Here is a 22,109-nt window from a genome sequence, read left to right as displayed (position 1 = left end):
TGAGCACACAATATGAAGCCAATTGACGCGACATAAACAGATGAGAACAGGAAGTTGTATTTTGACAGAGCTGTATGAACTTTTTTAGTTACATTTTTCAATATTGTAGTGTGAAATTTGACAATGAAGGAGAGCGAGAACAATCACTGCCTCTCATTCTAATCTATCACCTCCATGCTCATGGCTCACTCCTCTCTCCACCTCCCTCATCCCAGCTCTCTACTGGACCGTAACACCACAAATAGACTAAGCCCCCAGGAAGAACGCCGGGCTTTGAATTAAATGTTATAATATTCAAAGAGGAGCCTGTACCTCAATGGAAAAACATTTTTTTGCCCTTATTGAAATGACTTGGTCCTAAAAGTTGTAAAACGCACGAATAGCCAAATCCAAAGTGGTATGGTTTGGACCGGGGCTGGGAGGCGGACTTGAGGGAGTCAGCACGCTCCTCTATTGGCCCCATGGTTACATAATAGTTAAAAAGGGAGAGGTCACGCGTCCTAGTATCACAACCTCCACTTGCCGATAAGCGCGCTAGCTCGCGCACAAGCGCACCCAAAAGTTCGAGAAAGTCCGAGCGCAACCGAAACGGACCCCACCCCCTTTTTATTCCTACGGCGGTCAGAGAGATACAAGAAGACCGTAACGCCTCCGATCTAGCAGCTACACTGCGCATGCGTGATACCCCACGGCTGTCCGAGCGAGGCCCTGCAATGAGACGCGGAAGATCGCCGGAAGATCCGGTTAATGTGACACTCTGAATTCAAATATGTTTGTGTGTTGACGCTGCACGGAGCAACGTGACGCCGCCTCCACCAGAGGAGAAGACGTGCATCGACCACTGAGCGGCTCGCGGTGTGTGTGTGTGTGTGTGCGTGTGTGTGTGTGCGCGTGTGGTTCTCCTCCAGCATCAACGCCTCTGACCAACTTCCGTATTTACTGAAAGATGGCGACAGGCCGCGGCGTCCCGCTCAGCACGGTCAGTAGAATAGACTCTTCTGACATTTAATGTGATACCATGTGGCCAACTGGACCACTGCGGCTTTATCTATGTCTATATATATATTATAATAATTATTATTATTATATATGGTACTGTTTCAACAGCCCCGTTGAGTGGACGTAGAGCACATATTTACGTTAATACTCATGTACAACCACGTGACCACACAGTTTGTGCTCTTTACAGCGACCTAACAGTTATATGCTTATCTTTAGCGAAGCGTAACGGTAAAGTTAAGTGAGCTCGAGGTAAACATGTGTTATTGTCTGCCTGTAGATCACTTGACACACGTCAATCTACTCGCTTTGTTCAATTATTACAGATGTGTGATTTTTAAAATTTTCCCAGACAATTCTTTTTAAATTTAATCACACGGTTGGGGTTAAAAAACAACAACTTTCCATCACATATTTATTATTTACCTTTTTTTTAAGTAAATATATTTTTTTAAAGTAAATAATTCAAACAAGTTAAATACTATGACAACAAATTTCCCCTTGGGGATTAATAAAGTATCTATCTATCTATCTATCTATCTATCTATCTATCTATAGTGTTCAATATGATATTGGGTTATTGCTAAATTAAAGTGTGTGTAAAGCGAGCTGGTCCATGGAGCAACTGACTTCATCCTGCTTCTCTTTCATGTCATTTACACACACCGTTACTATCGATATATTTTAATACCTTCTCTAAACTCAATTGTTGATCTTCTTTGATGTTTCGCCTCCATTGCCTGTACTTGGTAGTATTTATGTAAATCAGTGTTGGTCTCACCTTCACGTAGTATGCAAAATTAAATGAATGGTGTTGACATTCATCAGTACTGTCTTATGTTAGACAACATTTGCATATTCAGTTTCACTTTCAGTGTTATCTGCCCAGGCAACATGAGACATGTGCGTGTATGCAGAAAACCATTCATAGATAAACATACTGGTGGGGCCGTCCTCTGACTAGGGGCCCTTGCTGCTTGACATCCCATGATCATTCTTTTTCTTCACACATTTCCCATCTCTCTACCTTTTTTCACATGTCCAAAGAAAAGAAATGAAGTTTCCAATGTGGAAGGAACATGTTTTATGTGCATCAAACGTATACAACAATCTGTGTATCCACAGTATATATTCATATACGAGTTAAAGCTTTTTTACCAAATTTATATTTATATACACTCCCACTTTTGCCAAAATCAACACAAAATGAAAGTTCCTTGTCGTAGCTTCAGGGTTAAGGACACATTGATGAATTTAAATAGGTTGATGTATGAAAATGAGGTCGCTTTGATGTCGTCTTAACTCTTCTGTACCTCTTTATTTGCTCCTCTTCTTAGCTTTGTCCCAAGTTTCTTCACACAAATTCCACCAGCCACACCTGGCCCTTCAGTGCCATCGCTGAGCTCATAGGTGAGTCATCCTCACATGGTTGTGTTATAAGTGAAACAGGATGTCTTCCTTAAGTTTCTATATTACTACATAGTGATGATTAACACCAGTGGGTGGTTTGGATGACATAACCAAATAATCCTATTTAGCAGATTAAACTAGTGGCGATGTTTAAGTGCATTAAAATGCAATTGCGATATTTTTATTTTTTTTCTTCACCAGGAAGATTTACATGTATTATTTAAAGTATTCTTCTCGGCAAACAACCGACTAGTCTGCAGCATAGGTTTGGATTTAACAATACTCTTCCAATGACTTTATTTATTTATTTATTTTTTAAATGACAAAGCACTTTGTTATGCCAACCCATGTTGTTTTAGGTTCTGGCTGTACAATTTTAAAAAGAGAACATCAAAAGAGCCTGATTCAAATACCAGCACATGACCTTTGATCACCACTTAATAAATGATTTGTTAAAGTCCAGGTAAAGACCAAGTTCATTACAACAGAGAAACATGAGTTTTTAACCACCCAGACAAGTTTGAATGATTAAAAATAATCTATTGTAGTTTTCGGAGCGGTCCTTCTGTGTGGAGTTTGCATGTTCTCCCCGTGGCAGCGTGGGTTCTCTCCGGGCTCTCCGGCTTCCTCCCACAGTCCAAAGACATGCTGCAGGTTAATTGATCTCTAAATTGCCCATAGGTGTGAATGTGAGAGTGAATGGTTGTATGTCCCTACATGTGCCCTCGATGGACTGGCGGCCTGTCCAGGGTGTCCCCTGCCTTCGCCCTATGTCAGCTGGGATAGGCTCCAGTGCCCCCGCGACCCTAATGAGGATAAGCGGTATTGAAAATGGATTGATGGATGGATACTATACGCTGTATACACTTTGCATTTTAATTTTAATTAATTAATTAAATACAATTTTAATTTCCTTTTATTTAAATTCTTAAATGTAATATGCCCTGCTATTTTATTTTATTCTATTGTATATATTGTAAACATGCTTGCTGCTGCAACAAAGAAATTTCCCCCTGGGGATGAATAAAGTATATCTAATCTATTGGAGCTCTGTAGAAAAAACATAAATATGCAATAAAAACAGCGATGCGGCTTAAATAGTGAGAACTTTAAATGCTGGCGGTTGAGATTTTTATTTGAATTGAATTAACTAAATTGTTTCTTTTAACAGACAATGCCTATGATCCAGATGTCAGTGCCAAACAGTTCTGGATTGATAAGACTATGGTCCATGGACACAAATGCCTCAGCTTTATGGATAATGGAAATGGACTGGACCATGAAACCATGCATAAGATGCTCAGGTACTGCTACTTTTGCACTGCCAACATTGGCATCCATAATGCTTCTAAATGTCTTTTTTAAGCAAATGTTGTACAGGATGCTGCAATGATGTGTAAACCATGACATGACTTGTATATACTCACAAAATAATGTATCCATTTTCCCACTCTAGCTTTGGGTACAGTGACAAGATTCCTCTAAAGGGTGTCGAGCCAATTGGTATGTATGGCAACGGCTTCAAGTCCGGATCCATGCGTCTTGGCAAGGACGCCATCGTGTTTTCAAAGTCCGAGAAGTCTTCATGCGTCGGGATGCTCTCGCAAACCTACCTGGATAAGATCGGTGCTAACCAAATAAGTGTCCCTATCGTCTGCTTTGAACAGAGAGAGAGAAACAAGTATATCCTTCGTCTACTACATTAAGGCGCACTGCATCATGTTGATGAAGTCTTATGAATTGTCAACCGAATCGATTACGTGAAGACTCCGGTGAAGTTGTAGGGAAATCTGAAGTACACACAAATAGTTTGGATCTGGAAGATGCTTTCATACGAGTCCTTTTTGAATTTTGAGTTTGACATGTTTTCAAAGAAGCACATTTTCTCTCAGTTCCACACCGGACTGTCATATTTCCATTTCTCCTTTTTTATTTTTTCCCTGCAAGTTGTCCTTAACTTTGACTTTACTCAGTGTAAGAGAGGAGCAGAAAGCCAGTCTGCAGGACATCCTGAGCTATTCCCCTTTCAAGACGGAGAGAGAATTGCTTCTTGAGATCGATGCCGTCCGTTCCAACTCCACAAAGAAAACTGGCACGCGGATCATCATCTGGAATCTCCGCGGGTCAGTCTAGTTCCCACATAGAAACGTTATGCTTTATGTTTTATTTCAGAAACCAGGTGTTAGTGTGTTAGTGTGTGTGTGTGTGTGTGTGTGTGCCTCAGATTTGTACAACGATCAGACGAAGAAGCTATGTAGACGTATAACTACCATTCAACTGTCAGGACATCATTTCTACAGCAAACTCACATGAACACTTCCAGTTGGAGGCATGTATAGCGTTCAGCTACAGGTGTGTGTATCAAAATGTAACAATTGTTTGTCCACGACATGCTTCTCACAAACAGCAGGAAGGTTGTTAGACTTAGTTATCAATAATCAATAACACTTACGTTGCATGTGATTGTCTGTTGGTTACAGATGAGTTGTTTTCCCTATGATTCAAGAATAATCAATGTTGACCAGCTAATCCAAAGAAAGATGGATGACATGTTTATGTTTTAAACAGGACATCTACCGGAACAACCGAGTTTGATTTTGAGACCGATCGTTACGATGTCCGAATTCCAACTGACGTCTACGAGGAAATGAATAACACTCAATATCCAGACAGGCTCACTTCGAACAGGGTCATCCCTGTGAGTTTTTACTCACTACGGGTAAGGAGCATTTAATGTGTACATCTTCAAACAATTCTCAATGATTGAGTTATACCCCAGGCTTCATTGTATATGCCTTATCCCCACAACGTCACAAATTATATCATGTTAAGCATACGGGCACCAAAATGAAGGCCAATCCAGTGGTCCAATATGCCACTTACACAAACACTGAGAAGCCTTTCAGTGAAGCAGGAGACATCTTGTGTCCAGCAGTTTTTAACTTTTGGAGTTGACCACATTTGCACATTCACAGATGTAGTAATATTTAAGACTTTTTAACAAAGTATTTTAAAATTTCGGTTTAAAAACCTTATCGGGCACATCTTAAAACATGTTTTATTGTTAAAGCTGAGCCAGCTGTTTTTAGTGGAGTCTATTTAAACGTGGGTAATCTGGGTTCTCTCCAACAGACAAATGCCGTGGAATATTTATCACTTCTCTTTATCACTTCCTATTTGCATGAGTAAATGATTGATTCTTGTTTTTTTTAATGGATGTAGGCGTATTGCAGTATTCTGTACCTGAAGCCGAGGATGCAGATCATCATTCGTAGTCAAACTGTGAAATCTCAGCTCATCGCTAAGAGTCTGGCCTCCATCCGAAAGGACCACTACAGGCCCAATTTCGTGGTATCCTTCCATCGAAGAGTATTGATGAATGCGTTTGCTTTGAGACATTTCGTATGTGCACGGGAAGTGTTTTGTGAGTTTTCCTTAAATATTATTTCAGGAAAAACGTATTCCTATTATTTTTGGCTATAACACCAAAAGTAAAGACCAGTATGGCATTATGATGTATTACAAGAACCGGCTCATCAAAGCCTACGAACGCGTGGGCTGTCAGCTCAAGGTGAGTTGTGTTGTTGTGATGAGTGCTCTTGTTTGGTACACATATCGTCGCAGGTTGTTTTTTTTTATGAATGTTATTGACCAGTGTTCGTGTTTCTGAAACGTCGCCTGCTGCAGGCCAACAACAAAGGTGTCGGGGTCATTGGGATCATAGATTGTCACTTTCTGGAGCCTACCCACAACAAACAGAGCTTCGATGAAACGGATAAGTACAGGTAATGGCACCAACGCCAACTTCTATTTTTCTATTTCACATGATTATGTCTCAGCACAGGGCCAGTAATGCAGAAGTCTGAATTTTTTTTAATTTTTTTTTTTTGGTACAGGAAAACAATTACCAGTTTGTCGACTAAACTGGAGGAATACTGGAATGAAATGTGCTTCAGGAGGAAAAGAGAGAATCCAAACGCCACCACACCAGTGGAAGATACCATGTCAGTACATTCTGCAGTGACTGACGTCGTCATGTGTTCAACTCGCATATCTGTCTAACCACGTGGACTTCTGACATGCTCTGACACTCGTCTCTATCTATGTCCTCAGGAAGCGGCCAGATCAAAACTGGGTGCAGTGTAACGACTGTTTGCACTGGCGCAAACTCCCAGATGGGATCGACTGCAGCAAGCTGCCAGACCATTGGTACTGCCATATGAACCCTGATCCTCAGTTCAGGTAACTCGAGTATTATGGAAAAAAACCTGTTGCAATAATTGGAATCTCACGTGAAGAAATAAACCAATATGAATGGAAACAAATGTTTTTGTAAAAATGACCACACAGTGTAAACGTGTTTCTAGGTCTACAATATATGTGTTACTGTAACTACATCTAAAAATAAATGTAGCAGAATTTACCCAAACACTTACTAAAACACTAGTAACAAACACAGATATATAATAATAATAATAATAATAATAATAATAATAATAATGATAAAGTGTATTTATATTGCACTTCTCCCAGACAAAGGTCACAAAGTGCTATACAGGGGTCGTGAAAACAAAAACAAACAAAACCAAAAGGGACCATTACACGGGCCTAAAACATTACGACAGGTGAGAAAGCACAATAAAATACACATTCAAAGATGGCACACTAAAACAAATACACTAAATAAAATAAAGAAATAAAACCAGATAAAAAGCCATGGAGCCTGTATTTATGCCAGTGTGAACAGGTACGTCTTTTATTGGTTTCTAAACGACGTCACAGAATCGGCAAACCGTGTCGGTGCAGGCAGAGCATTCCAAAGCCGGTGCCACTGCCTCAAAAGCTCGAAGTAGGGCGAAGTAGTTCAGCCACATATGCAGGATTCTGGCCTGTGTGGTGCTCTGTAAGTGAGGGTGAGGATTTTAAAGTGAATCCTATATTCTGCAGGGAGCCAGTGAAGAGATCTGGGAATGATGGCGATATGAGACCGTCTTTCTGTCCTAGTCAGTAATCTGGCGGCAGCATGCTGGATTACTTGCAACCGGTTAATCGCTGATTTACTGGTAAAGACCAATACGAGAAGAGGTGAAAGCATGTATGATCATCTCTAGTTCAGCTGTTGATGGTATAGATCTTAGTTTGCTAATGTTTCTTAGGTGGAAGAAACACAATCTGGACAGCTGTTTAACATCAAAGGACAAGGATTTGTCAAATATTACCTTGAGATTACACAGGTTGTGATGGGCAGCAGAGGAGAGTGGACTAATGCTCTGCTTGATCGTAGGGACGACATCATAGGGTGCAATAACCAGATCCTCCGTCTTATATTCAGTTGTAAACAATTTACTGCTGTCCAGTCTTTTTAGTAGCATTGACACAATCAAGGAGCCTAGTTAGCCTGAAGGTCTCTCTGGGTTTGAAGGAGAGATGGAGTTGGATATCATCTGCATAAAGACGATAAGCAACATTATAGGTTTTAATGATCTGTCCCAAAATATATACATTTTCGAATCATACATATGACTCCTGTGACATTAACATGCGAATACAAATTTAACAAACGTCTGTTTTGGGTGTGATGTAACAAGTTTTGACACATTTCTCTGTGTATTGATGAATGGAAGCGCCTTGAGATCAAGGTATTTTGTCCAAAATAGTTTAACCCAAACGCATCTCTTTTGTTTTTTGCCCTCCAAGGAGCTGCCAGGTGGAGGAGGAGCCTGAGGACTCAGATGATGAGAAGCCTACATACTGCAAGACCTATAAACAACAGTGAGTCCCATTTCACTTAAAAACACGGCCACAACACTTAAATGTAATGGAGTATGTAGACTCAATAAGACATTTCTGTATTAAGCTGCCAAAAGCAGCCCTGATACTTGAACTGAGCATAATTGAGGAAGGGACTTGCCTTCCCTCATTCCTGTGGTTATGTTTATACAGAGAGAGGGAAGACAAAAGGATTCAAGAGATGGAAAGACAAAAGGTAAAAACACATTCCATACTTACCCACCTGCCATTTATCTGCATGCTTGTGTTGTTTCCTCCACACGGTGCCTATAACACCTCTGCACCGTTTAGAAATAAACTGTTTGTGATTTAACTTGTGATTAATAGTGTGTTTGGGAATCTTTTATCTTTCTAGGCTGAGGAGGCTCGAAAGCGCCAGGAAGAACAACGTCTGGCGAATCTCCACAGGGTAGAAAGACTTCTGCAGATTGAGAGTGATATGGACAGTTGATTCTTGTGTAGATGCTTACGAAACACAATGATTGTGTTAACAATTTATAGTTTAAATAAATAAATATGGTATATGATTAAACATATCCCTATGTCGGAACACACTTAGGTTTTTAATCATGTCTCAAATCACTTAATATGCTGAATGTAATGTATGTTGTTTGTCTGTATGAGTTGATTTAGTGGCAAGTGAGTTTCCTCATTGGGAATTAGTAACGCTTACTGGTCTCATTTTTAATTTTTGTTGTGCTTGTTGACAGGCTGCCCATTCCCCCTCCACCCCTACTACCCCAAAGAGGTTTACCTCTGTAAGACCACGCAGTGGTGCCTCTCACGTTAGGTCCTTTCCCCAAGCTGGTAAGGTGTGTGTGTGTGTGTGTGTGTGTGTGTGTGTGTGTGTGTGTGTGTGTGTGTGTGTGTGTGTGTGTGTGTGTGTGTGTGTGTGTGTGTGTGTGTGTGTGTGTGTGTGTGTGTGTGTGTGTGTGTGTGTGTGTGTGTGTGTGTGTGTGTGTGTGTGTGTGTGTGTGTGTGTGTGTGTGTGTGTGTGTTTATGAAATGTCTATTGTATTTTTCTCTAGTTTCCAGCTCCTCCAGTAACAATGGTCTTCCAGTTATTTCTAGTGTTTGCTCATTGTCAACAAGCCCCAGGTATGATGTTGTGGTGTTTGTGAGCTTAAAAATATCCATTTGACTGTTTAAGAAGCATATTGATTGCGCTTTGTGTGCATTGCAGGGTAAAAAGAACACTGCCTGCCACTCCACACAGCTCCCCCAAAATACCTAAAATCAATGGCAACTTGGATACATCCACATTCTTGGATACATCCACATTACTGGATGAGAGCCCACAGTGCTCACCGTCAGTGCTCGTCAATGATGATGCTGATGATGATACTGATGATGACATTTTCATCTTGGAAACCGCCAGTACCGCCAAGCCAGCAAATCCAGCCTGTGATTTGACTCTAGTGAAGGTGGAGCAAGAGCAAAGTGACACTGATGTCGTCATGCTTTTGGAGTGCAGCGACGATGCTGCTGTGGATGGCGCCCCAGAGACGAATGTTGCAGGAACGGGCCCTGCAGGGTCTGCAACTGTGGGAACCAGTTCCTCCCCAGCCCCCCCTCCACTGGTGGCCAGCATCACCACCCAGACAGAAAGGCCCAAAGTGAAGAAGGAAGAGAAGGACCAGATTCTAACTGACGGGGAGAAGAGAGCAGGGCCGAGTACATCCACCAACGGCGGTAGAGAACAGAGATCAAATGTGGACCGTGGTGTTGGCACTGTTGAGCAAATAATAGTGAAACATGAGAACAGTGGAGACCCTCACGCCGCATATCAAGGCAACCAGACCTTGCAGAACGGGGGGGAGCATCATCTGGGTAGTGGCGAAGTGGCGGGACCCGCCTGTGCGAATGCCATTGATGAGACGGACGCTTCACGTCACTACCCCAGTGTCACTGAGGTACAGAACCAGCAGGACCAGCTCATAGAGCTGATGCAGGCTACAGCTGTGGAGAGAGACTCCTTTCAAGAGCAGGTCCATGAACTTACCTGCCAACAGCAAGACATGGAGAGCAGACTGCAGGATCTGTCTCAGATCAATGTGAAGAAGGAGTGTTCTCACCAGGCCAACCAGACGGAGGAGGAGAAGGACTACAAGGCTCTGTTTGAGAGGGCCAAACAGAAAGTCGATTCACTGATTAAGGACAAAGAGCTTTTACTGACATCTACTGCGACCACGCCCAGTGCTGCCCAATGTGAAGAAAAGGACATTGATGATATTGCACTGCAAGTCGACTGTCTGATGCGAGAAATGGATGAAGTCAAAAAGGAGAGGAGTGAACTGCACACACGGGTCAGTGTTCTCGCTGTGTTTTGAACATACTGTATAACGTTCTTATTTTCAACCATTCCCAAAGAGAGACCACAGCCGATAGTAATCATAAAGAATGAGTTGGATGTTTATATATTGTCACTGTCTTTTGTGCAATTTACTCCCTTAAAAAAAAAGAAATACATCTTTTTAAAAATGATGTTGACCTGCTTCCCCTCCCTCCTTTTCTCCTGGGGATCTACTACGCCATCAGTTGGGCGGTCTGGAGGAGGAGAAGGCAAAGCTGGCATCCGAGTGTGAAGAGCTCAGGTTGAGCCTGCAGCAGGAGAGGGAAAAGGCTCAAAGGGGAAGCACGCGGCCACATGGAAACACTGATTCTACGGATCCAGAGGAAGCAGGAGCGACAGGAGCGACAGGAGCAAATTCAAGCTCTGATACATCAAGAAGGTTGGATTGTTGTAAAATCACTCTCCTTTCACGTTGCATGAATTATTACGAAATGTTCGCTATAATCGACTAAGCCATTGAGGAACTTAGCAACCCACAAGTAAATGAGATTTTCGCTTTTCTCTCCTCCCTCCAGTTTGATTGAGCTGAGGCACAGCATCGGGCGCCTTCTCGTCTCCTTCGTGCCGGCTCTGGACCTGGGCCAGGTGAATTATGAGTGCAATGTAATTGATGAGATCCTTGAACAGGTTCTTTCTGATGTGGAGTCGGTCAGACGGGCGGGGGAGATGTACAGCGAATTAAATGAATGAATAACTCATAGGATCCCGGGAACGAAGAACTGTACTCCATCTATAAATAATGACTACAGAATTGTATGATTGTGGGAGATGAAAGTGTATTTATTTTAATGTGTTTTTTAAAATAGTTTTTTGTGATCAGATTTTTGTATTTATTTCATTTTCTTGATAAGCATATGAAAAAGAAACGTTTTTTGTAATTGTTGTTCACTAAATTCAACATTATGAGCTGCTTTGCACTCTTTTTTTAGCTTAACAGATGACAACTGCTATAATATAAATATATACAACCACAGTGTACATTAATAAATGGTATAGGTCATTCACTTTGCTGGTCAGACTGGTGAGTCCAATGCTTTGTCCAATGCTTTGTTTAGGCTTTCCACACAAAGAGACTCTGTATCTGATTTGGTTTCTGTTACACAATGAAAGCTACCTGTTTTCTCTTTGATATAAATTGAAGCATATTTTATGTTTTCTATGAAATATATTTTTCTATTTCCTATCTTTGCTCTGGGAGGAAATACTCAATGGAACATTATCATGAGTATCCTGGTGAACCCTTCTGGAGAGACACACATCGGAGATAGGGCTGTCTTCTAGACCTCCAGTACATTTCTGAGTGACACAAACTGAAACTTCACTGAAAAGGCTCAGCTGCTTATTTGAGCAATGTTTTAATAAGCAATTATGATAAAAGGTGTACGCAGGAATCGGGTATTTAAATAAAAATATTAACACCACAGTGTAAACATACTCTCTTCCAAGTACTTAAAACCCCAAAGAGAAATGTTGTATGGATGCATGTTCAAGCATCACAAATGCTGCAGCTGGTAGAGGTGGAGTTCATCTTGTCTACTTAACATGCTTCTTGGTGTCATAAGCTATACATTCATCACAGTTGATTTATAATGAATACTAATAATAACTGGTAAGTAAATAGCAACATCTGAAAACATGTAGTGGGGTACAAAGAACAATATTGGCTTCCACGATGTATTCTAATGGAGTAGAAGTAGATAACATGGAAATAATCAACTAAAGTCAAAGTACCTTAAAGCTTCAAGTACAATACTTGAGTAAAAGTACTTTCATTAAACCACTGACCGTGATAGAGGACCCTATCAGCATTTTGCACCTGCAGGCTAATACTTTCCCCCCTGAACGATATACATTATCTTCATACAGAAACTACAAGTGTCAGATTATGACAGGATTGTTAATCACGCTGTGTGAGGTGTGACATGGAGATGTGTATATTATGTTGAGCTTTATTTATTTAGGAAGGCTCATCTCTTTGTTTTGCAAGAGAGAAAACAAATTAGATGTATTTGAGATTGCAAGTTGAACACATAAAGTAACCATCACATGTATAGACTCACTAAACCATGTATGCTTATTTTAGATATCATGAAGGACCATTGTACGCTGGTGAGTGTGACCTTTGTCTTGGGTACTAAATCCCATGGCGCTCTGGTTATGTGCCCAATGGTAGTGGCATCAGCATGAGCATACATATCTCAGTATCCTGTGTGATAAAATACCAGCTTCCATGACACTTTGGAGGGGGTCAGAATGAAATACAGTGTGTGTTGACATGCAGAAGACCAAATTGCAATTACATTTTACAGAAAACTGAAATGAGTTATTTATTTATTTATTTTAAAAACGTCTCTAATTACAAATGGAACTGCCAGCTCAATAAAAACCGCATAAAATATATTACAGGTTAATACGTGAAAACAATTGCTGTGTTGATTTGTGATTATAATATTCCCCATGCGAAAGGGTTTTCTACTTTGTAACCATAATTAAACGGTTTCTAAAGATACATGTGTCTGTTTTACAAGAGAGAATCGACCTACAGGTACCGTGAAGGATTTACCAGATTAATAATACACCCACGGGTAAAGACAGCCACACAGACTCCTCCCATTCCGCGCTTTCGTCCAATCACCGCGGCCTATTCGACCGGAAGTTTGGAACGAATTGTACGCGGGAATTTACTCTTCAGCTGGACAACGGGGGGAGGTAAGACACTATAATTTACCTCGAGGGAGCTTCATTTACAACAATAAGCAGATATGAGTCGGTTGTAAGTGTAACGAACATGTCTGTCAGCAAACAAGAGCGCGTGTCGAGTTACACGTGTACCCGGTTTTGTCATTTTAGCCTCACTTCCTCCCACACACCCGCGAGACGGGTTGCTAACTTGCTAGCTTAGTTGTAGCATTAACTTGCAGTGACTTATGTTATCAAAGTGCGTCGTTTTATCACATTATGTTTCTATTGTAACTCCACACGACCTCTGTTGTACAGCATGGGGGAGTTAACAGGCTGTGTTACGCTAACGTCAGTCCATTGGAAACTGTCGGTGTGGTAACGTTGTCACATTTACGTGCTTTTCTTTCCCCCCCGAGGTCAGTGTCGGATATAAACAATGAAGGTGGTAACGTGTGAGATTGCGTGGCACAACAAGGAGCCCGTCTACAGCCTGGACTTCCAGCACAGTTCAGATGGACGCATCCATCGGCTGGCGACAGCTGGAGTGGACACCACAGTCAGAGTGAGTGGATGGGAATGATCAATGCAGCAACAGTTTGGTGTGAAAGCACGTGTCAAAGCAAGAATCACTTTAATGACCGTGTGACGTAATATGCATATGAAAGTGTCAAGGAAAGGCACAGTGTCATACACAAGGAAAAGCAACTGAGTGTAAAAACAAACTTTTATTATATGAAAAGCTCTATGGACAGTTGTGCAGGACCAAAGAAGTGAGATTCACGCCTTCTGTTGAAGAAAACGTGTAGGATCAATAGTGATTTCATTTAATTTTTTACAGAACATGATGATCTTACAATTTCATATTGACATCCTTAATAGGACCTTTTTTTTCCCCAGGTCCTCAAATAAGTAAATGTATCACAAGTGGAAATTGCCCAAATACTTATTTCAGTAATCAGATTTATAAAAATCTGTTGGTACTACAACATTTGGTCCACTAAACATACATCAATGGGTATAATACCTAGCAATGGAAACGTTTTTTTGTAATTATTATTACATATATATATATATATATATATATATATATATATATATAGCATGTTTAAATATAATTTTAATGACATTTCAGTTTACCTTAAAACAGGTCTTCTTCAAACTGCAATATTTTACGAGTTCCACAATTTAAACTTGATTAGTTTACAAATCATAGACAAAATAGTGTAACCTACAGCTGTAGATGGTCACAGCTGATTTAGTGTGTGTGTAATAACTTTTTTCCCTGATGTTGATGCAGCTGTGGCGGGTGGTCAGCGGCCCGGACGGGAAGGCAGTGGTGGAGTTTCTTTCTAATCTGGCTCGACATACCAAAGCTGTCAATGTAGTGCGCTTTAGCCCCAATGGAGAGATGCTTGCCTCCGGAGGAGACGGTATGCCACACATTGTAGTTGTACACTTGTGTAGAAATGTGTCAGTATCTGAAATGCACTGATGGTGTTAATCTCAAAACTGAACAGATGTTTTAAATACAAAAGCTTTTTATAATCGTCTGTTGGGTTTTTTTGGGTACAGATGCGGCAATTCTGCTGTGGAAGCTCAATGACTCAAAGGAGCCTGAGCAGGCACCCCTGTTCCAGGAGGAGGAAGATGCTCAGCTGAACAAGGAGAGTTGGTCTGTGGTCAAGACTTTAAGGTACACAACTGTCAAAAGCACTGGGTTGGCACTGTGTGGGGTCCATAACGATTATTGTTATTTATTCTCTCTTATATACAGAGAAACAATGACATCTGCAGAAGCAGTGTCTGATGTACTGTAGATTTGTGATTTATGTAATGCTAATTTTCCAACACCAGTCCTTTTGATTGGTATTAATAAATATAAAGTATTAAAACCTGACTTAACGTTTGCCGTGATGGAAATCAGTGTTCCCAGGTAGCGCAGTTGGGTTGTGGCGAGTTTAACACAAGTTTATGATGCATACACGGTTTGTTGAAGATAATCTTCGCGAATGAACACCACTCTGAAGCATGAATGCAGAGGTCAAATGCTCTCGTTAGGCTATAAAAGAACTGCACCCCGGTTGCATGAGCGCGAGTACAAACATAAAGAGGCTGTCAAGGCGTGATTACTTTTAGTGGTTTCATTTAGCTACTTGTTAGCAACCATATACAAGTGGGGTGTTTACTGGCGTATTTTATATTGTTGAACAAAATGTTAAAATCTCTTCTGCTTGTTCTAACTACAGACCTGAGACCTTATTTCACGCAGCTAACCAAAAATTAATTTACAAACACCCATTTACTTCGAGCCGAGGGAACCTCAAGGTTTTAGGACTCCTGCAGTGCTCTTTTTTTTATTTTATTTTTTCAAGACTAGATCGAATGATCAACATATTTAGATGTCTGCCCTGTAGTCTTTTTTTTTTTTTTAAACACACACCAGTTCAATTTTCTTTTTACATGTATCAATGTCTTGCTCAGCACTCAAAATCACTAAGATTAGACAACGTTTCCGAATTACAAGAGAACTATTACTTTGTTATTAATACTATTTATTTACTCTGAGTATTGAGAGCTACTTGATGTAAATGTGTAGCAATACTGTGGTTTTACAAAGACATTTCTCCTTTGACTTCAGGGGACACATAGAGGACGTGTATGACATCTGCTGGACACGGGATGGAAACTTCATGGTGTCTGGGTCTGTTGATAACACCGCTATTATGTGGGACATCAACAAAGGTTTGCTTAGACTCCGATACGTGTACTCCATTCAGTTTCATCTGTTATATTTGTATTTTAGTAATAAGAATCCGCAGCATACTGTAAAATGCATACAAGAATATCTTATTTTGTGTTTGTTTTTTAGGACAGAAGCTGTGCATCTTGAATGACCATAAGAGCTACGTGCAGGGGGTCACCTGGGATCCTCTGGGGCAATATGTAGCCACGCTCAGCTGTGACAGGTAGAAAAACAGCGATTCAGACAACGCGGTCATCCCTCATGGTGGATCGCCTCTTCATTAAATGAATGAATTTGCTTCATACTTAAGATGTGTTTTCCTCCCCATTCAGAGTGATGCGTGTGTACAGCACTCACACCAAAAAGAAAGCCTTCTCTATCAGTAAAATGAGCTCTGGGCCACTTGCAGAAGGAGAGGTCAGTAGAAATGTTGCTTTTACCTTCCCGGGTCAATTGAGTCACTCTATTTCTAAATGTGATTACGGTCTGAAATGTAACAATGTTTTTATTTATATAAAATAAAAACATGTTCAATATTTATATTTGTTCTTATTTTGAACTTTCCTACATATACCCACCCCACACTATCACAAACATAACACATACAGTATATTTGGTCCAAGGCAGCTTACCATTCTACCATTTCCATCAGGAAAATGGAAACCCATGAAATGTTAGTCATATAGTCAAATATAATCTGCTCACACTGGGGTTATATATTCGATCCATTTATTCCAAATTTGATAAAATGTGTTTTGGATCGTCAGAGAATAACGTAACTGTTTCCAAAAAATATACCAGACTTATCTTCCTGTGTAGATGATACTGATTTAGTTTCACTTGCCTCCAAAGGGGCCAGCAGCATCTTTCCATCCCTCCTCTGTCCCCCACCCACACTTCTTTATTATACAAGGCGCTTTCTTTATTAGCTTAAACAAGTGCTTTTTACAATCTAAAGAGACACGTTTGCCCTTTGAACTGGAGCTGGATTTAAGGATTTTATAAAACTCCCATTCTGCACTTGATGAATCTGTCGGTTTGCACTGATTGATTACATTTAGTTTCTTTTGAGGCATCTGAATAAGTAATTATGCTCTAGGTTACATGTGTCCTGTGAAGACTTAAAGCTTTGTCGTGTACTTTTGTGTGTCGTTGAGAGATGGGTTGCAAGTCCTCTCTTTATCCAGGATTCAAATCGTTTGTCTCCCCTGTATCGTAGGCACCATCTGTAAAGATTTAACATGTTCTTGTTTCCACCTGACTTAAACACCTTGTTGATGAGAGATTTGTATCACTTCCTGTTGGGCTGCAATAATTCTTATCAGCAAGTAGAAGAAAATTAGTAGTTAGGATTAGTCAATTTTACCTTTTTTTGCATGTACCAGTTTTGGGATTATTTTACATGAAACCGGTTCTCACTTAAGCTCCTGTTCTGTTGACCGGACATATTTGTCTTCACTATGTCGTCTTAAATTATGAATTGCGTCTGTAATATCTTCATAGAACTTCTGCCCTGATGCCAATTGAGCGAGACCTGTCACAAACACACTCTCAGTGCTGCATTTCTCTTCATCGTTGCAGGCCAAGCAGCACAGAATGTTCCACGATGACAGCATGAGGTCGTTTTTCCGGCGCCTCTCATTCACACCTGATGGGTCTTTCTTGCTAGCCCCAGGTACCTCTAAGCACCCTGCTCAAAGTGTGGCTTTTACCCGCCATTTATCTGGCAAAATGTTATTGTTTTAGTTAAGATCATTTATATTATCTAATTTCCGTCGTCTGTTGTCACCCTCTGTCACCTCAGCTGGATGTGTGGAGCTTGGAGAGAACATCATCAATACCACCTACATCTTTTCAAGGAAGAGCCTCAAGAGGTAACCTTTGTGACATGCTGTGCCGTAGCCGACTCATTTCGGTCTGTAGTAATTCCGGTAACTGATGTACAACTGTGTTTTAGGCCTATTGCCCACTTGCCGTGTCCAACTAAAGCTACTCTGGCTGTGCGCTGCTGCCCCGTCTACTTTGAACTGAGGACCAAGACGGAAGAAGGCAAGAGCATGCGCTCCATTAGTTAATAACGGACAACCATGATGATAAAGCCCTCCCTTTCTGATTTGTCTTTGCCTTTTGTTTTACCGCTTTGTCCTCTACAGACGGTTCAGCTCAGGTTCTCCCCGACGTATACCAGTTGCCGTACCGCATGGTGTTTGCTGTGGCATCTGAGGACTCCATCTTTTTGTACGACACGCAGCAGACGATTCCTTTCGGCCTGGTTTCTAACATCCATTACCACACACTCAGCGATCTTACATGGTAAACTACGCCTATCTTCTGTTCTCTTCGAAGCACGCTTTCCAATAGTCATCGTGTGTAGGAATGAATTGTGGTAATAATAGTAGTTTGAAATACACACACACAACTTGTGAAAGTGAATACTATTGCATTTGGAAAATAAAGTACAGCTTAAATTGTATGAAATATAATGTTCTCCCACACGACGCAACCTGCTGTCTGCCTCTCCGACCATCGAGGAAGAATATTCTACTCCGATGAGCCTGTTTGCTCTGGGAGGCGTAATTTTAAAATCAAGGACACTTCTCTTTGAGATGTGCCGTGGGGGCGATTAAGACCTCTTGAACCAATATGTTTTAGCCTTCCACCTACTGACACGTGTTTGTATTGTATCATCTACAGGTCCCGTGACGGTTCCTTCCTGGCAGTGTCCTCCACAGACGGCTACTGCTCCTTCCTGTCCTTCTCTCCTGGGGAGTTGGGCACTCCCCTGAAGGAGCCCCCCACCCTGGAGATGTTTGTCCCGAGCAGTGGTGTTGAGAAAAAGGGCAAGAAGTCCTCAGCGGCTAGGACTTCATCTCCTTTGACACCGAGCTCAGCCCTGACTCCCACATCCCAAACCAGCGTTGGCAAAGATGTCCCCTCTGTCACCCCCCCAGAGGAGAAGAAGAGCACCCCGAGTGCCAAGTCCAAACCTCAGCCTCGTAGGATCACCCTCAACACCCTGGAGGGGTGGGGGAAGCCCTCCACCGCTAAGACCACAGCTCCTTCAGCACCTCAGACTCCAACATCTGCAAGCACCAGCGCGCCCTCTCCTCCCCAACCCTGTGTCCCCCCTCTCACCCCGACCAGCTCCAAGACACAGCCACGCATTGCCCCCCTCACTCCCTCCACCCCGAAAGCCCTCAACAGTGCTAATAGTGCTGGCTCCACCACTCCCAAGGGTCCAACCACCCCAAAGGGGCCCACCCCAAGGTAATGCAAAAGTAGTTCTGTTTGATTCTGTCAGAGGGAGCGAAAAGGAATTCATTTAATATGTTAAGTTTGAACCTTTGTACAGGCACAGAAATGCTTTGATTGTTGGCAGGTAGACACTCACCAATGGCATGTGTGTGTGTAGTAGTACTGCAGCTAATGCATTTATTATTCATTATGGACTAATCATCTAATTATATTTTTAATTATATGGTATTTCATCAAATAATAAGTTATAGACCCAAGATGGCGTCTTCAAACTGCTTGTTTTGTTTAAAATATTTTACCCATGTGCGGCTTATTAATTGCCAATCAATTAATTGTTCAAGCACCAGTGCATATCATACCTTTTTTGGATCTACTGCTTGTGGATGTGTTTTCACAAGTAATTTGTGTGATATTTTTTTAATTTATTTTTTATTTGAGACATGTTCCTCGTGTTTGGAACCTCATAGTCATCATTATTAGTAAGTAAAACTATTTATAGAATACTTTTAAAACCCAGGGTTACAAAATTCTTCAAAAAAAAAAAAAAAAAAAAAAAGGCTACATGAAGCATCTGAATAAATATTTAATTTTAGAATGGCGTCAGACTGAGGAAGTAATACACAGAGCATCCTGTGTCCTCCCTCCCCCAAATGATTAAAGTAACTACGCTGTTTATCTCTAAAGATGCAGTTTAAAAGAGTAAAATGTGAGTGGCTGTAGTGGGCCTGTGATGTTTATGTCTGTAAAGGCAGTGAGAACAAAGCCCGTCTGGTATCCGTTGGACCCCCCACTGACGATAAATAAATACTCACTGACGGACTGTGAGACAATGGCAGGTCTGCACATGCTGTGTTCGCCTTACATCTGTAACTTGGGGTTACAGCCGTGGCTAGTTTTGACCAGTGTTGCTCTTTTGGCAATTAGACTGAATCGGAAGAACAAACAGGAAGTGATTAACGGTGGAGAAGAGTAGAATTTACTGTGTGTGTGTTTGTTCATGCTTGAAGCCTCTTTACCGTTCATCCTTTTTTGTTTCCAGGAGAGTGTCTCTGACTCCCGTTGCATCCCGATCTCCAGCTATCAGTTCACTCTTTCGCACTCCCTCCTCCACTGAGAAAGCCAAACATGGTTAGTGAGTGCGACTACTTTGCCTGTTGTCCTTCATGTTGCAAATATCACCAAAAGAAAATAATATGAGACTGCTGAATAATCCACCCACCTCCAGTCTGAGTTCTGTTATGATGTATCGGTTCAACATTTCCTCAACGAAGGATATCCGACAATAAGCAAAGATAAGCCAGTACTAATTTTCACCGATTTTAAATCTATACTCCTGTAATTAACTCTTTACAATAATTTAATGAGAAGTAGCATGAGGTGTTGCTGAGGCACAAAAACATTAGTCAGCGGCCCAACAGGACAAAATGTCCCGATCCATTTCATAAGGGAGAATCCAGCTTAATATATGTGTGCATCGCTAGTCGTAAGCAGTGTATTTTTCGCATAAATTGTGCCTCGATAAACGACAACCAATTTTAACAAATCCGACACTTGGGTATTTGTCTGCTCCTTTGAGGTTTTTTTTTCTTCTACAGCTTGGCAGAAAAGCAGGAGCTCTAAAACTCTTAATATACATAATATTACCATTTATATTTGTTTTTTTAACCATCGATTTCTGATTCTGAGCTGAAAGTTAACACACCCAAAACTAAAATTGTGTTTTTCTAATGCAAGCACATTTCGCTTTTGTGTCTTCTTTGCACATACATTCGGCTAACCTGGGTGTTTGTTTAAAGTCTATATGATCATCTCACTGCTCGTGTTTCTCACCCAGTCGGACTCCTTTTTTATTTTATCCTGCAGACCAGATCGGTGCATCCCTAGTTGTGATCAGCGTATGTTCGCAATTAACTGGAATACAATGTAATTATTAGTGAAAGAAGGAATGGCCCAAACTATTAGACCCAATACTTATAGTGGTGCCCTGACTTTAACATGTTCATGACCAGTGTGTTAACTAGTCGATCTGCTACATGACTGACTTATTCCATTCGGGTTCCTGCATCACAGCAGAAGGCAGACAGAACCAGGCTGTCACGTGTAGCGCTGATCCATTCACTTGTGTTTCTGCAGAACGTCCTTCTCCTCCCACCGATCCAGTGTGCCAGCCTCCAGAGTCCAAACGGCCGAAGACCGATGAGCCCCCAGTAAAGACCAGTGCCACCCAGACTTAGTGTCTAATGGGACCAGTGTGGCGCTGCGATATCAGAGAAGAGCGCATACAGCACAGGGCGACAGTTACAGAACCATGGAGGCTCCTCCTGGAGGCACCCGCCATGTGGGTCGACAGACTTGATTTAAGTAGATGAAGTTTTCAGCCCACATAATGTAGTCGTTATTAAGCCAAACAGCATTGCAGTAAGTGTCCTTGAATTCATACTTATTGTAGTCGTGTGTGTTTTTGTATCATACCGTAAACAGATAATTGTATTATATTTGGTTTGTTTTACATTTAGAAGCTCAAGTGTGGTTGTAACAAAGGGAAGGTTTTGTTGCATTTCTTTTTTTTTTTTTTTAAACATTTTTTGAAACAAACGGCTCAAAACCTGAAGAAGAAAGAACACAAGCACTTCAAAGTTTAGTGTCTTGTGAGAGCTTTGCATACACGACCCGAGTCTTAATGTGATGCATCCCATAGCAGCTTGAGGGTAAAGTTCAAAATTGTCTTTCTCTCATTGTCTAATAAAAGATGTTTTGTATATAGTGAATGTTTAAGTGGTTTTGCAGAAAATAACTGCGTGATTTATGCTTTCTCTTGAGTCATCTTTACGATCCTCGTGAGAACACGGCTGACTTCTCCAAAAAATAAGCCATGTT

The 22,109-nt window shown here is 41.2% G+C and overlaps 2 protein-coding genes across 3 annotated transcripts; both read left to right on the top strand.

Annotated features, from left to right (window-relative positions):
• The first annotated feature begins 519 nt into the window (after positions 1-519).
• On the top strand, positions 520-11,707 carry morc3a (MORC family CW-type zinc finger 3a). The gene is made up of 19 exons (XM_034560928.1): positions 520-979; positions 2,337-2,409; positions 3,581-3,713; positions 3,866-4,092; positions 4,379-4,532; positions 4,978-5,128; positions 5,632-5,760; positions 5,861-5,980; positions 6,097-6,194; positions 6,306-6,413; positions 6,523-6,651; positions 8,107-8,181; positions 8,353-8,395; positions 8,555-8,608; positions 8,910-9,006; positions 9,228-9,297; positions 9,383-10,505; positions 10,738-10,931; positions 11,068-11,707. The coding sequence occupies exons 1-19, from the start codon at positions 947-949 to the stop codon at positions 11,240-11,242; spliced, it is 3,186 nt and encodes a 1,061-aa protein (XP_034416819.1). The 5' UTR covers positions 520-946; the 3' UTR covers positions 11,243-11,707.
• A 1,435-nt stretch (positions 11,708-13,142) lies between these two features.
• Positions 13,143-21,991, top strand: chaf1b (chromatin assembly factor 1, subunit B). 2 transcript variants are annotated; one of them, XM_034560929.1, is made up of 14 exons: positions 13,143-13,261; positions 13,651-13,796; positions 14,532-14,664; positions 14,807-14,927; positions 15,873-15,976; positions 16,104-16,200; positions 16,310-16,394; positions 17,559-17,652; positions 17,782-17,851; positions 17,935-18,026; positions 18,131-18,290; positions 18,672-19,244; positions 20,272-20,360; positions 21,366-21,991. In XM_034560929.1, the coding sequence occupies exons 2-14, from the start codon at positions 13,671-13,673 to the stop codon at positions 21,464-21,466; spliced, it is 1,845 nt and encodes a 614-aa protein (XP_034416820.1). In that variant the 5' UTR covers positions 13,143-13,261; positions 13,651-13,670; the 3' UTR covers positions 21,467-21,991. The 2 variants fall into 2 exon arrangements, with proteins under 2 accessions (XP_034416820.1, XP_034416821.1); XM_034560930.1 differs by having other exon boundaries at positions 13,187-13,261; positions 13,656-13,796.
• The last annotated feature ends 118 nt before the right edge of the window (positions 21,992-22,109 follow it).

This window comes from Cyclopterus lumpus, chromosome 21 (assembly GCF_009769545.1).
Source record: "Cyclopterus lumpus isolate fCycLum1 chromosome 21, fCycLum1.pri, whole genome shotgun sequence".
Lineage (NCBI taxonomy): Eukaryota > Metazoa > Chordata > Actinopteri > Perciformes > Cyclopteridae > Cyclopterus > Cyclopterus lumpus.
The sequence above is the reverse complement of the archived record's forward strand: the minus strand, read 5'-3'. Positions and strand labels throughout refer to the sequence as shown.